We start from the raw sequence: 15,595 nt of genomic DNA, 5'->3' as shown, positions 1-15,595 counted from the left end.
GTATTTCTCTTCAGTATGTACAGTCAACCCCCCGGATTTGTGGGGGATGTGTAGCACAGCCGCCACACGAATAGTTAAAATCTGCGAATAGTTAACACCCCCCCTCTAAAAATGCTTATAACTGCTTATCTTGAAAGTTCAAATACTACTATTATTACCGTATTAATCTTTGAAATTATATTATTAATATCATTTCAAAGTCATCTTAAATATTATTACAATTAAAAACATATACATACGTACTTCTAACCCTTCCAGCCAAGAGAGAGAGAGAGATCTATCCATTTCTTACATTCTACCCTTTGGTGAAAGAGAGAGAGAACTGAGAAAGGAAGGAAGGGAGAAATTGATTTTACCCTTGGATCAGAAATGTCAAGTAATTTGACATATTTGACAGGTTCAACCCCCTCCTACTCCAAACCTTAAAGGAGGAGATGAGGGAAAGAATTTGTATTGAAATAATATCTTACTAATTCACTATATTTTCTTTACATTAATATTTATATTTGAAAAGTAATATTAATATTAATATTTGAAAGTGACTAATATTATTTGAAAATTAGTAAATCATTTATTTATCATACAAAACAAGTAAACATGGTATGCATAAAAATTCTCTCATCTCGGTGAAAGAGAGAGAGAGAGAATTATTATTTTTATTTTTTAATGTTATTATTTAATCTTATTAAACAATATTAATATTTGAAAATTAGTACTGTAAGTCATTTATTTATCATAAAATGTATATGTAGGTACAGTACAGTACAGTATTAAGTCACGAAAACAATATGAAAATACAGAATATTGCTCTAAGAAAAAATCTGCGAATGGATAAGTTTTCCAGCGAATAATTTATAGATGGGTTCCACAGAAAATCCTTTAAATCACCGAATCAGTGAATCGTGAGCCCACGAATCGTGAGTGGGGGGCCGCCGGGTCTCGACTGTATATTTTATCATTTTACAGTTTTTGGCTTTTCAGTTTTTTTTTTTTTTTATACTGAACCAGTTTACTTTTTCTCGGTTGAAGATTTTTTGTTTTTCAGTCTCAGTGTGCAATCAAGAATGAAAAAGATGCAGAGTTGGCTTCCAACATCATTAATTTACTACTGAAATCACTCAAAGATTATCATCAGATGTTGGGAGAAAAGAGCGTTGCAGATGTAAGTAAATTTCATCATAATGACATTTAAATAATTAATAAATATTTCTAACAAATTTACCAATTAAGGAATTCTCATTTTTTCTATCCAAACATTCACTAATCCCTGTTTTATTGGACCCTTACCTGTACAGGATACTACCTACAATGTTCTTGGTTGGTGAATAAAATTTTTGGTTTTTTGATAACAGTATATTTAAAGATCACTTTCATAGCCATGTGATTACAATATACATAACACAGGTATTTTGAAAGGGAATAATATTGTAAGTATAACATTTGGCAATTCATTTAGACCTGTTTTAAAATTAACTGCATATCCAGGTCACATGAAGATCCATGAGTATTTTGTGTGTGGATGTATATATGACATTAACCCTTTGAGATTCTGATGACATCACATGACGTCCAGATTTCATCCCAGAGATTCCAGTGATGTCCATGATGTCATCTAGAGAGAATAAAGTAAAAAATTGACCATAATTATTTTGACCCTGAATAGCTCTGGGGTATTATAACTACAACAGAAAGGGTGATTTCATACTTCTAAAAAAACTGCTCAATTATCTGTTGTTTTATTATTGGTGCAGATGTGTCAACAGCTGATTGGATTGTAAAGTATGTATTTTGTTCATGAGACTTACCTGCCAGATATATATATAGCTGTATTCTCCGAAGGTCCGACAGAATTTCAAATTTCGCGGCACACGATGGCCGGTCAGTGGTTGTACCCATTCCCGCCAGCTGGGAGCGCGGTATCAGGAACCATTCCCATTTCTATTCAGATTTTCTCTGTCGCCGGACTGTCAACACCTGTTGTCAGTTCCTCCGCCTTTGGATTTCGGAAATTTGTTGTCACTTAAGTATTTTGGTTGTTTTTTGGTATTCGACCGGATCTGTGACTTGGCATACGCTCTTTGTGGACGTTTTGATTTTGCTTTTGACTTTTCTTATAATTAAGATGTCTTACCTCTAGCTATCGAGTATGTAGCTTGGGTGAATGTAAGGTGAGGCTATCGAAGACTTTGATAGTTCTCACTCTTTATGTATGATATGTAAGGGTGTTCAATGCTCTATGATAATCGGGTAATGATTGTGTGGGATTGTCTGAGGGTGAGTGGAGAAATATGAAGCCTATATGCTTAAATTGGAGCGTGATAGGCTGAGGAAATCTTCCTCCTAGAGTGCATCCTTAGTTGGACAGTCGGGGTTTCCTACTAAGTAACCCTGTAGTAATTTATTACTAACCCTGTAGTTTGTTGCTGCAGAAGGTAATTCCCTGGCTCGTGTGGAGTCTGTCGTGCTCTTGAAACTAAAGTGAATGCAATTCAAACGCATAGTGTTAGTGCTAGTGCCCTAGTGTTGTGGAGGGGCGTCAGATCGGCCCTATAATGCCTCTAGGCCTGGACCTCTGTCGAACTCCCAGGACCAGGGAGGGGGCATGTCGACGAAAGCCGATGAGGGTTACTGAGGGCTTCCCACCCGATCTGGCGTCCTTCGGCAGGTCCTGATGGCGCTACCCAGGCTGCCAGGGATCGTGCTCAGGCACTCCGACACGATCCTGAAGGATTGCTTCTAGATCCTCCGACCCCTCCCCCCACGTGGGTTGGAGCTCGGTTGGACTCGGGGAAGTATCGTCTCTCGCCCTTTTCCTTCTCTCAGGTTCATCCCTTCTCCCGAGAGAGTGGCTTCTCCAACGCGTAAGATTTTGTTGGGTTTGCAACAACAGCTGGATGCTCATGAACCTTTCAAGATCGTGAATCTGCCTGTTAAGAGGTACAGACTTTCACCCTTCGTCTCCTGCTCGGGAACGATTGAGGCGTCTGTCGTCTAGAGAGAGAGTGTTTAGTGGCTTCATATTCGTCTTCCCGAGTTGAGGTGTTGGCCTTTTCTCTTGTCTGGCCAGAGCGCGTCTTGCTCTTTCGTCGCGCTTCTCACGCTTCACGCGCGCCTCACCTTGACGCCGGGCGGGCGCGCCTGGCCACTGACGGCGCAGCGCCACGCTGTAACTCTCTTCTAGTACTTGCCACGAAGCCTCTCGCGCCACGCCATGACGCTCGGCGCCGCTTCGTATAGCTTCAAGTCTTGTGTTGACGCCCAGTTGTTCATCATGTCGACAACTACCCGCTTCAACATCTGATGTCCTTCTTAATTTAGCCAGTACTTGCTTTCGCAGTACATATACTAAATTGGAGCGATACAGAGAAGATTAGCATGGCTCCTGCGCAAGGATGACACGCTAATCGTGAAGCGTTCCATTTTTTTATGTTTACTATACGTTACTCTAGTTGACGTCTTCTTCGTTCGCGGGAGTTCCCGCTACGTATCGGAATCGAACTACTTTCACCACTCACTCAAGACCCGCCAGCTGCGGAAGAACATCCTCTTTCGTCACAGCCTTTGTATGAAGAGAAACTTCTTTCGTCTTCTTCTTCCTGTGATTATCAGACTCTGGCTTTTTCTTAAGGATCTGTTTCCTGAGACTTTCAACCTTCGGCTCCTCTCTCTCCACCTTCGCAGCTGTCTTTGTCTTAAGGGGCGTTGAGAAAAAAATCGGAAATAAAATTTTCTGGGATATTTTATATATGGCATCATACCATATCCTGACTATCTTCTCAGAAAGTTTTATTTAAAAAGTTCACACAGTTAGAAGTTATAAACAAAACAGTAACCTATCTAGTCAAATTACAATTTTCTTATAATGTAATGATATTGTCAGTATATCGGTGGTAATTTCCTTTTAGCTATGAAATAATATCTAATGCGATCTATGGCAACCCTGTGGACGGATAGTATGCATCAACGAAAGACAGGATTGCCGCGGGGCAGTCAGTGGCAGTCAGTCAGTAGCAGCTCAGAGCTTGCTAAGTAATACGTCGCTGGCCAACCTCAGCCCGTGTTTTGACACTTTCGCTTCATTTAACGAAGGGTTATATTACTTTGCAGGTCTATTTTTTGGCTTTTTCATTATGTCATAAAACATCAAACTGTGTAACAGACAAGCAAATAAATACACAGAGAAGCAAAAAAAAAAAAAAATATCGTTTTTCTCAAAACTAAAGTTATCGACATTCAAACTGCATCTCCTTCATAACGCTTGCTCCGATCTCAGATACAAAAGTAAACGAAAGCTAAATGTTTTGCCCATAACAAGGGCTTCATGGGAAGTAACCACGAGACCCGCACCACGAGAGAGTTTTTTCCCGAAGGAATGTCACTTCAAGAGGTAGTGACTCCCTTCATCTCCAGATTCCCTTTGCAACCAGGCTTCATTTTGCACAAGCCTGGAAAGAGTGAGGGGCAGACGTTTGGTTGGTCCTACTGTTAGAGAGAGGTTACTTGATTCCCTTCCTGTCTCCTCTTTTGTTTTTTTGTTTCCCAACTGCCTTCCTGTCAAACAGAAATTGTTTGACCTGCTCGAACAGATGTTCGAGCCGAGAGCAGTGGAACAAATCTTGACTCGGTGTTCCCGGGATTTTACTACAGATTGTTTCTAGTCCCGAACTTTCAGTAGGCTGGAGACCGTCTTGGCGTCAACAGGTCGAACAACTTGTCCGAAGGAAAAGTTCAAGATGGAGACCTCGCCAGTCAATACTAGGAGCCCTTCATCCCGGGATTGATGGTATCTTTGGATCTCCAAGATACTTATCTTCACGCCCCAATTCATCCACGTTCGTGAAGTATCTCAGGTTGTCTTGGGGCTAGACGTACCAGTTCAGGGCTCTCTACTTTGGACTCTGCTCCAACGGCCATACCACGTTGAAAACACCGCTTCGTCCGATCAGCGAAGTTAACAACGTTGGGTCTGGCTGGGTACTTGATGGGTTGACCGCCTGGGAACACCAGATGCTGTTGGCGCACATTTTGCTCGAGGGTGTTTGCACGTCTCATGAAAACGCGTTGCGTGCAGCTGCATCTGTCGCACGTCAGGATCTCACTCTGCTTGACGACTGGTTGCTTGGGCATCGTCGGCGGAAGGTATCTGGAGGGGACCTTCAGTTGACTTTGCAACTCGTGAAGTCCCCTGGGACTTCTGGGTCTGTGGAGAAGTCGCAGCTGATCCTCACTGTCCATTGTGTCTGGGAATTCAGATGTATTCAGCGGCTTTTATAGCGTCTCCGTCGCAAGAACAAAACTTCGTATGTCTGAAAAAGTTTCGCCTTCTTGGAAAAGGGGAAACATGCTAGGTGAAGGAAGGAATGAGTCTGCTGGGGACCATTTCTCGCTGGAGAAGTTTGTTTTCTGGGAGTCTGCATCTCAGGCCTCTTCAGTTCTTTTTGTTGAGAACTGACAAAGCAGAAGACTTGAAAGAGGAATTGAATTCTTCCTTATATAAAGAAGATCTGTGGTGGTGGCTCGATCCAACGAATTGCAGAAAGGGGATCTCCTCAAGCTTCTGAACCCCAACCTAGTGTTGTTTTTCCGACGGGTCGTCAACAGGTTGGGGGGCAACACTAGAGGGAGAGGAAGTGTTAGAACCCGGAGAGAGGAACAGGTGTCCTGGCACATCGACTTCAAAGATTTGGCGGCTATCTTTTAGCTCTCGCCACCTCTTCTCGAGGTCCAAGTTTGCAATCGTGTAGTTCTAGCAGACTCGGACAATACTACTTGTTCCTGTTCAGCCTTGCAAGAGAGATTATTCTTTGAGCCTGTGCTCGCAACATTTCGATTCTCACAAGTTTTGTTGCAGAGGTCGAAAATGTTCGAAACAGACCTGCTCTGTTGGCGCCATCAACTCCTGCCAAGGAATGGACCCTTCATCAGGAGGTTTGCCAAGATTTTGGAAATTTTGGGTCGCCATCTTGTGGATATTTTTCACGACCTCAAGAACAGCTAGAGGCTCCTCTATAAGGCTCATCTGTACTGACCCTGGGGCAGTTGCGATAGTTGCTCTTCCCTGGGATTGGCCATGGGAATAGATGTTTACGCCTTTTCCCGTTCTAAATTCTGGGAGAAGTCATCACGCAAAGTTCGCGGCCTCAAGGGACGGGGATGACTCATCCATCGCTTTGGCCTTGAACCACTGGTTCGGAGTTTCTCTTCTGGTAGACGTTAGGACCCTTCCTGAAACAGACCTGCTCATACAAACCCACTTCACGAGATATCTTTGAATCTCCCCGCTCTGAACCTGACTGCTTTCAGACTATCGAAACTTGGTCAGAGCGAAGGGGTTTTTTCTGGCCAGGTGGCACACGGGCCATCGCTTAGAGCCAGAAGTTCTTCATCTAAAGGATATATCTAGCGAAGTGAGCAACCTTCAAAGGTTGGTGTAGAAAGAAGGGCTTTTCCTCTTCCTCTATCACTGTGAGCCAGGTTGCGGATTTTCTCCTTTACTTAAGAGAAAACTCGATATAGCAGTTCCGACTATCAAGTGTTATCGAGCATGCTTTGATTGTATTCAGACACAGAGGATTAGCTTTGTCTGACAATAAGGACCTCCACGATCTTACGAGCTCTTTCCAAGACGTCCAAGGTTCCTCAGCTGATTTCCCCTGCTTGGAACTTGGCGTAATGCTCAAGTTTTGATGTTTAGTCCTTTTGAGCCTCCACTCTGCATCTCTTAAGGATGTTACTCGAAAACGGCATTCCTGTATGCGAAGAGAGTGGAGAGAAGTTCGAGGCCGTCATGTGGGCTTCAAGGAACACAATGCTGTCTATTCTTTTAAGCCCTAAGTTCTTGGCTAAGAATGATAGGTCTTCTAACCCTTGGCCTAGACACTTTGAAATTAAAGGTTTAGCAGACCTTATTGGACAGGAACCTGAGGGAGTTCTATGTCCAGTTAGAGCTCTCAAGTACTACCTTAAAAGAACACAGGACACTCGTGGTCCATTGGATGTTTTATGGTGTTCTGTGAGGCAACCAGTTAAACCTATGTCAAAGAATGCACTGGCATTCTTCATTAGGGACGTCATTAAGGACGCACACTCTAGTTGTGACGACTCCAACTTCAAGTTGTTGAGAGTTAACTCACGAGGTGAGGGCAGTTGCTACCTCCATGGCGTTCAAGAAAAATATGGTACTCAGTGACATTTTTAGTGCCACATTTTGGCGAAGTCAATTCGGTGTTTGCCTCACACTCTTGGCAAGATGTTTAGGTAGCATACGAAAATTGCTTTTGCTGGGACCATACATTGCTGCTTCAGCAACCTTGGGGACAAGGGGTAACTCTGATCCTATCCCCTTTTAATTGTGTTTTGTGGTTGTTGGGTCGACACTGGAGGCAGTCTTCCCAACCTTTGCAAACTAACGCTTTAGGTGTTGGTTAGGTGGTTAGTAATGCTCTTTTGTCCTCTTTGTATGGGCTATGATCTAGTCACATTGTGGTCACGCCCCGTTGACAGATCATCTAGAAGTCGCCAGCTATATAGGTCACTACCTCGCTGGGGTCTCTAGTAAAGCAGAAGCAGACTAGAGTGACAGTAACCACTCAGTCAGCTACGCTATCAGATAAAGGAACCAAAATAATTTTTACCAATAATTGGTTTTTCCTAATTCTTGGCTGTCTCTACCCCCTCCAAAGGTGGTATTCAGCTATATATATATCTGGCAGGTAAGTCTCATGAACAAAATGATATTTTAATGATAAAATAAAGTTTGTTCATACTTACCTGGCAGATATATATTTATATTGCCCTCCCTCCTCCCCTCAGGAGACAGTGGCGTTAGAAAATCTGAATAGAAAATGGGAATGGTTCCTGATACCGCCTCCCAGCGGCGGAATGGGTACTAACCACCTGACCGGCCACTGCGTGTGCCTTGAAATTTGAAATTCTGTCGGACCTTCGGAGAATACAGCTATATATATATCTGCCAGGTAAGTATGAACAAACTTTATTTTATCATTAAAATATCATGTTTTAAAGGTGCAGTACATATACTGTACAGAATAAATACATGAAAAGTATATAAGAAGTTTCTTGCTCTTTCTCTTTCTTCTAGCCCCCTGAACTACTTTAAGATAATGAGTAAGAGTGAGGTTCAACATTTAGAAGATGAAAACTATATACACAAGAAAGTTTGCTCAACCAGATGTTTTAAGAAATTTTTCTTCAGACATTTTAGAAATTTTTCGTCAACAGATGTTTATTAAATGGATTTAAAGGTTTAACCAAACTTTATCTTAAATTCCTACTAATGGGAATAACCAGTACGTGATAGTGAATTTGAGTATTACGCTTAGGTAATAATATACTTAAATTATATATGTAAAACTTTTTTTTTGCAGCTGATGGAACAAGCTGAAATAAAACTTGGCACTGCCAAAGCTATCAGAACTATAAAAAAGACCACACCGACGCCTCAAGTCGATGCTGTTGCCATTGCCCTGGAGACCCTTCGTCGTGCAAATTCAGACGTGCCAGCTTTTGCATCTTTAATATGAATCTGTAGGTTGCGAGTAAAGTTTTGTAACTTTGTGCAGTATAGAAACAGGTCGAAATTGAACAAATACAGTACTACCGTGAAGAATAAATTTGTTCTTTTCTTAAAGTTATAAATTGAGACAAAGAGTTTGTGTTTCCTCAGTACTGCAAATGGTATGGCACACTGAAGAATACAGGAATTCAAAATAATTACAGTACTCCTGTTCTGTTAACTGTAATGTATTGCAGTTTTATCAGCTTCTTGAATACTTTTAGTAAAGAATCCATGTTTTTGGACCTTACTTAGATTGTATGCAGTGTAAGTAATACACATTTTCCTATTGTTTTAGGTGGTTCTTAATGATGTTATTCATTAGGTTATTCATTTAGGCAATGCAGTAAATGAATGGCAAGCCTATTATATTGCTAACTGAAATCAGATTCTGTTTAATGTTAAATAATTGACTATATCATATTGAAATAAGGAAAGAGAATACGTTGGTGAGAGCAGTGCTTTTGTAGGAAAAATGAAATTAGCTGAATTATATATCAGGATTTTTTTATATTTAGTTGAAGTATATACTTGTGTTCAAGTATTATGTAGATCTTGAAATACATGATAAAACTGATGAAAATTTGTGTGTAATTTTGTTGTGCTTTACCCATTTTGTGCTTAGAAGCCTTGAAGTGTCTCAAATGAAGGCTGCTACTACAACTGTACTGCTACAGCACAATACATTTATAGAATTTAAGGGAAACTTAAGTACAGAGGGAAATCCATTAAGTTTGTAAGACATTCTTGTAAAAGTATTTTGTGCAGTGCAGTAGATGACTGGTATTGCTGGGATCAGGGGCACAACCGTCCGCGAATAGCTAAAATTCATGAATACCTGAGACCCCTCTCTAAAAGTGCTTATAACTGTCTATTTAAATAGTTCAAACACCAAAGATCCCCTCTAAAAATGCTTATAACTGCATATTTTATTTGTTCAAACACCAAGTATACCTTAAACTAACATCCTAAAATGCTTTAATATCATTTCAAAGTCATCTTCCAACATTACCCTTAAAAATATATGGCTTACAGCTACACGTGAACACTCCTACAACTGTTACTCTTACCAAGGTGAGAACTAATAAAGTTGAACCCATATTCAGGCATGCACATTTCCTTTAGTTTTCTTTTAACATAGACATAAATAGGGGTGATAGTACATTCTCAAGTACAGGGAATAGTTAAGTACTATACCTAAATATTTAAATATGTATTGAAAAATATACGAAATAATGAGAAGTTTAAGATTACGTAAATCGTACAGGTACTCGCCAGTGATGAGTGTTGATTGATGGTGGTAATAAATTAGCTGTGCAGTCCGATGAATAATGATGAAGATATGACTGCACAACACAGCGAAGGAGTTAAATCTCTGGGGCCAGGGGGTGCTGTTTCCCTTCTTCAGGCGCTTCGTCCACCAATTGCACTTCTTCAGGGGCTTAGGGAGGCTTTGGAGCGTCCTTCATGGCCTCGAGAAACACGGTGATAGGCAGCTGCTGTTGTTGCTGCTGCATGGTGACGAGGAGGTTATTATAGTGCCCCAAAATCCCATCAAGGGCATTCAAAAACTTATGGAGTGTTCCATGTAAGGACTCCATGCCCCAGTCATCTCGTGCAACTACAGACATTCCAAAGACAGGCCCTCTTCCTCCTCTTCGTCCCTGTCCCCTGAACCTGCTGTGTCTTCTTCCTTGCTGGCAGACTTCATCAGCTCTTCCAAATCCTGGTCAGTCAGAGGGTCAGAGTTGGCATCAATAAGGGTGCCAACTTCATCCTTGGTGATGTCATCGAAGCCTTCTCCACCAATTCGACTGCCTTACCAATGTTGACCCCGTAGGGGGGTTAGGGCCATCAGTACACCTCGTGCGGGGCACTGTAGGCATTACTTAAGGTTCTTTGCAGTGTGCCTTCGGTCCCTAGCTGCAACCCCTTTCATTCCTTTTACTGTACCTCCTTTCATATTCCCTTTCTTCCATCTAACTTTCCATCCTCTCCTAACAATTGTTCATAGCGCAACTGCGAGGTTTTCCTCCTGTTACACCTTTCAAACCTTTTACTATCAATTTCCCTTTCAGCATTGAATGACCTCATTGGTCCCAGTGCTTGGGCTTTGGCCTAAATTCTATATTCTATTCAATTCAATCCTTATCAATGTTGAATGTCGTCAGGAGAGAAGCCCTTATAATCGTGAACACACACTGGTCACAAATTCTTCCAGCACACATTAAGGGTCTCCTTCTTCTTGTTCTTCAATGATTGGCCGATGATGGTCAGACGTGGCATTCGTGAATTTATGCCAATACTCCGTCAGTGTAAATTCACCATCATTGTTTATTGCCTTCACATGGTTCTCGAGGGAGTTCCGGGTGTAGAGTGCCTTGAAGGCACGGACCACGCCCTGGTCCATGGGATGGAGGAGAGTGGTGTTGGCAGGGAGGAATTTGTGCCGGACTCCCTGGTAATTAAGATCCAGAGGGTGGCTACCAGCATTATCCATAATCAGCAAGTCATTGACGTACTTCTTAATTTGAATGATGAAGCTCTGAATGAACCAGTTAGATGTAAGGATTTTGGTGATCCATGCCTTGGGGGTTGTGCATCCAAAACACGCAGCAAGTTCTTGCTATTCTTGAGGGCCCTGGGGTTTGCAGCCTTGTAAATGAGGCCTGGTTTCAGCATGAAGCTGGCAGCGTTACCACACATGATGAGGATAACCCTATCCTTCTGAGCCCTGAACCCGGGGCTCTGGCTTCGTCCTTCATTAGGTATGTCTGTGAAGGTATTTTTTTCCAGAACAAGCCAGTCTTGTTCATATTGAATACCTGTCCTGGACAGCAGCCCTTGTCTCTGATGATTTTCTTGAAGGTCTTGGGATATTTTGCGGCCACTTCTGTGTCTGCCGATGCCATTTCTCCATGCAGAGAAACAGAGTTTAGGTGGAACCACTTCTGGAAACGGTGGAGGGCCCGAAAACCTTCAGGAGCTGATGATGGTCCCACTTCTTCCTCTTCTTCTTTGCCGGGGTCGCCGAAGCCTAAGAAGTCTGCTCCTGTATGTTGCCACCTTCTGTAACAGTCAAAAACTGCTGGCAGATTTTTCCTGCTGTCGAGAGGGATGTTCTTCTTACGGCAGTCTGTTGTCCACAAGGTCAAGGCCAACTCCATCCTGACGATGCTCTTATCACCCAGAGTGGAAACTGTCTTGGCATTACCACAGAAGCTAGCATCCACAGTCTTCCTTATACTGTATCGACCTCTTTCTTCTTGATGTACCGGACGGTACTCTCATTCACACTACAGTATACAATATCGAAGCCTTGCCATTTTCTTTTAACGTAGATAGGGACATTGGTACACCGTTTGGTGAATGTTTTTTAAGAAAAAAATATTGATATTTTGCTGTTTACATTAATATTAATACAGCATTTGAAAATTAGCACTGTAAATCATTTTATCATAAAAAATGTATTTATTCATGAAAATAAAATTAAAATAATTAGTGAATATTTTAGATATGCTCTATTTATTTATTTTTTCTTTTTTAATAAGTGTATCTCTTCTTTCTGTATTTCCCTTTACTTCCTCTTACTTCTTCCTAATTATTACCATATTCTTTAGAAGCTTGAATTTCAAGTCGGTGACCCCTATGGGCGAACTTGTTCCGTATGAATAGGTTTCATTTACTGAGAGTAGCGTAGCCGGGGCGGTTGGGGCCACAGGTGGCATGTGCCCCCTTATGGTCTGAGTTACTAAATGACAGATCTAGGGGGGAAAAAAAGCTAAAAAAATAGAGAGAGAGAGACAGAGCAAGATCATAGGAAAAAGGGCAAAGGTTTAACAGGATAAACCATTTGTGATTGAAAATCTAAATATTGAATCTGTTGTTTCTTCAGCCAACATTTGTACTCAAGATTTTCCAAACCCAACTGCCCTTCACAGTGAATTAGTAAAGTGGGAAATGAGGCAGAAAGCAGCTTGGCCCATGAAAGTCCATCCACTGCCATTGCTGCTTTTAAGGCATGTACACAACTGCCCAATGTTAAGCAGCAGAATTGTCATCTGATTTAAGTGTTGTGTCTTCATTGTTTTATTTTGAGTATTTTGCATACTGAAAGTCTAGATTTGCCATTGTCCAGCAACTTTTTACAGCATTATTTGCATGGTGAGTAGAAGGGCACAATACGGAAGAAAAAAATAAATACTGTAGAATTTTTTTTTATTCCGTGTTCTGCTAAAAAAAATGTGGGGGTATTCAGTGTCTGTATATTGAGATATATGAAAGTAATGTATAATGAGAAATTATCTTTGATCTTGAGGGAAAATATAAAAAATTATTATTATTATTATTATTATTATTATTATTATTATTATTATTATTCCACCAGATGGAGCATTTAATACTGGTTCCCGGATATGTCAAAAATATACATTTCATGTGCGTCAAAATGCCTCTAAAATTGATAGGGGCTCACTGCACTCGCCTGGTTCATCTTCCACAAAAGTGGGCCCCCCCCCTTATTAAAATCGTGGCTATGCCCCTGTTTACTGGATAATAATAATAATAATAATACAGTAATAATAATGTAATAATAGCAATATGAAAAATCTGTGAATAGGTAAATTTTCTGGGAATAATTTGAAGTTATGTTCCACAGAAAAATCCGCAATTAGGTGATTCTGTGAATACATAACTACAAATAGGTGGGGGTTGACTGTAGTCCTTTTCATGATTTGTTTCTTTCACTAGTGTATTATTAAAGGTCATCTTTCTTATAAATTAGGAATTTTTTTGTTTGTAAACATGTTAACAGCAGGTACATCGAAAAAGGTCAAGAAAAGACAGAATAAAAAAAAGGACATTCCATTTAATTTTTTTCAGGTAATGTAAATATGGATACATGAGCTGTCAGTAATGTTACATTCCAGGATGAAAATGAATATGACTATAAATTCCTTTCTCTTACTTTTGATATATTTATATGATTTCTTTTCCAGTTACAATTTTACAAATTGTAAACTTGAGTCATGGATATTTCAATAATGTTGATGTTTTCAGTTTGTATATCTTTTAATTGGATTACTTTTGTATCAGAAATAAAAGTGAAGATGGTGTTCAGCAAATGTTTTTGAATAAAAAGATTTAGGTCACTGAATCTGTTCTGCAGTGAACAAAAGAGCTCATTCAGTCACATGACCCAGTCCTTGTGTATAGCAGGTGCAGTTCATTGCTCTTTGTAAAATGTGTGTGACATGATTTTAATCAATAATGGATGATATGATTAATATTATCAGTGTACTTCATTCAGTTATCAAATTTTTAAATTACAGCATTCATAAGATTAAATTACAAAAGACAGCAAACATTCATGGTCTCAGTAAACTGCACCAAGAGGTTAGGTTTGTACTATACAATATTTCTGTTGATCTTGAGAACACATTTAACATTCTTAAGAGTGGCAGGTCTGTTGTTGAGGCGAAATGTTATCTGTCTGTCAGTGGTCAGCAATGAACTGGGTTATGTTTATCCATTTGCAGTGAACCATTTTGTTGATCCTAGTAATGAAAGAAGCGGTGAGAAGAAATATTGTCCCTAGATAAGCTAGTATGGCAGCAAAACTGGAGGAAGAGTTAGAGAGTATTGATAAACTTGAGTAAATCCAAGGTGATAGTTAAATGGAAGGGAAATGAAAGCGTGATGTGAAAAATGACCATGTCAATCTTGTGGTTATTGTTTGTAATAGATGGGGTCACAGGGTATTCTCAGGATTGTAGCCAAGATGAAATAATGGAATTTTGGTGCTCATCGTTTACTGTATGAAAGAGACATTAGTATAATTATTATCATTATTATAAAGTGGACTACTTCGTGTCAGTTTGATTCTCACTGGAAAGGAATGGAGCTAAAGGCAAAGGGGTATTGCAAAGAACCCTTAGTGAGGTCTTCACTGTGAGGTACAAGACACTGTAAATGCTACCCCTTCAGGTAGATCTGGGAGGAGGTAGAAAATTTCTATTAGTTACCCTGGTAACATGTTGGATTATGAGGTCAGAGTCAAGAGGGTATTCAGAAGAGCAGCAACAGCCTATAAGAAGTGGAAGGAAATTGCTGGAATTCTCTTAGTTAAAGGTACCATTGATTATGTTTAACATTTTCAATGACGTGCAAATCCTGTGCTTTAGCATGTAACAGCAACTTAGGTATGCTGAAAAGGTTTGACTACAAAATGCAAATGTTTGTGGCTGGATTGTGCTGGGGGTATTGTAAACAAATGAAGTAGCAGAGGGTGTGGTATATATTGAAATGGCCCCCATAGGGGGTTAGTGTTGTCAGTGAACCTCAGGGTGTACTGTAGGCATTACTTAAGGTTCTTTGCAGCATCCCTTCAGCCCCTAGCTGAAACCCCTTTCATTCTTTTTACTGTACTTCCATTCATATAATCTTCCTCCCATCTTGCTATCCACCCTCTCCTAACAATTATATCAAAGTGCAACAGCAAGGTTTTCCTCCTGTTACACCATACAAACCTACCTACTCTCAATTTCCTTTCCACCACTGAATGACCTCAAAGGTTCCAGTGCCTTTGGCCTAAACTCTATATTCCATTCCTATACTGAAATGGCAGGTCATAGAATAGTGGGAAGCACCAGTAAAACACGGACAAGATGGGAATTCTGGGAGAAAGTGCAATATATGGAAGGGAATGGAAAGATCATGTCATACACCTCAACTCTGCCAAAGGAAAATGTGATGTTGTACTGTAATGTGAATGGTTGAAACTAGTATAATTGTTGTTGTTGTTCATATCATGAACCTGCCCATATGAATAAGGTTCATCATATGAAAAATTATAATAATGATGAAAGCCATAATCTTCATGTTCAGTGCATGTTACAGGATGGATGCTACAGTGATGTTAAAAGCTGTAATACTAGAGAAATGATGACATAATGGTATTAGTGGAAACAAATATGAACTTTCGTTCAGTCATCTTCATCATAGAAGTCCTAGAGTAGGTGC

At 40.4% G+C, this 15,595-nt stretch overlaps 1 protein-coding gene, 1 non-coding gene and 1 pseudogene across 3 annotated transcripts in view; all 3 read left to right on the top strand.

Annotated features, from left to right (window-relative positions):
- Positions 1–9,158, top strand: part of LOC136844619 (uncharacterized) — a 47,527-nt gene extending 38,369 nt beyond the window's left edge. For both annotated transcript variants that reach the window (XM_067113905.1, XM_067113908.1), the window contains exons 12-13: positions 1,046–1,162; positions 8,388–9,158. In XM_067113905.1, coding sequence (XP_066970006.1) covers positions 1,046–1,162; positions 8,388–8,543 — 273 coding nt within the window. In that variant the 3' untranslated portion in view covers positions 8,544–9,158. The remainder of the gene's footprint in view (positions 1–1,045; positions 1,163–8,387) is intronic.
- LOC136850160 (U6 spliceosomal RNA) lies at positions 3,322–3,426 on the top strand. The gene has a single exon (XR_010856560.1). It is a non-coding gene; the product is annotated as a U6 spliceosomal RNA (small nuclear RNA).
- LOC136850137 (5S ribosomal RNA) lies at positions 4,903–5,019 on the top strand (annotated as a pseudogene).
- Positions 9,159–15,595: the final 6,437 nt, after the last annotated feature.

This window comes from Macrobrachium rosenbergii, chromosome 2 (genome assembly GCF_040412425.1).
Source record: "Macrobrachium rosenbergii isolate ZJJX-2024 chromosome 2, ASM4041242v1, whole genome shotgun sequence".
Classification (NCBI taxonomy): Eukaryota; Metazoa; Arthropoda; class Malacostraca; order Decapoda; family Palaemonidae; genus Macrobrachium; species Macrobrachium rosenbergii.
Note: the sequence above shows the minus strand (reverse complement) of the source record. Positions and strands in the feature narration are given on the sequence as shown.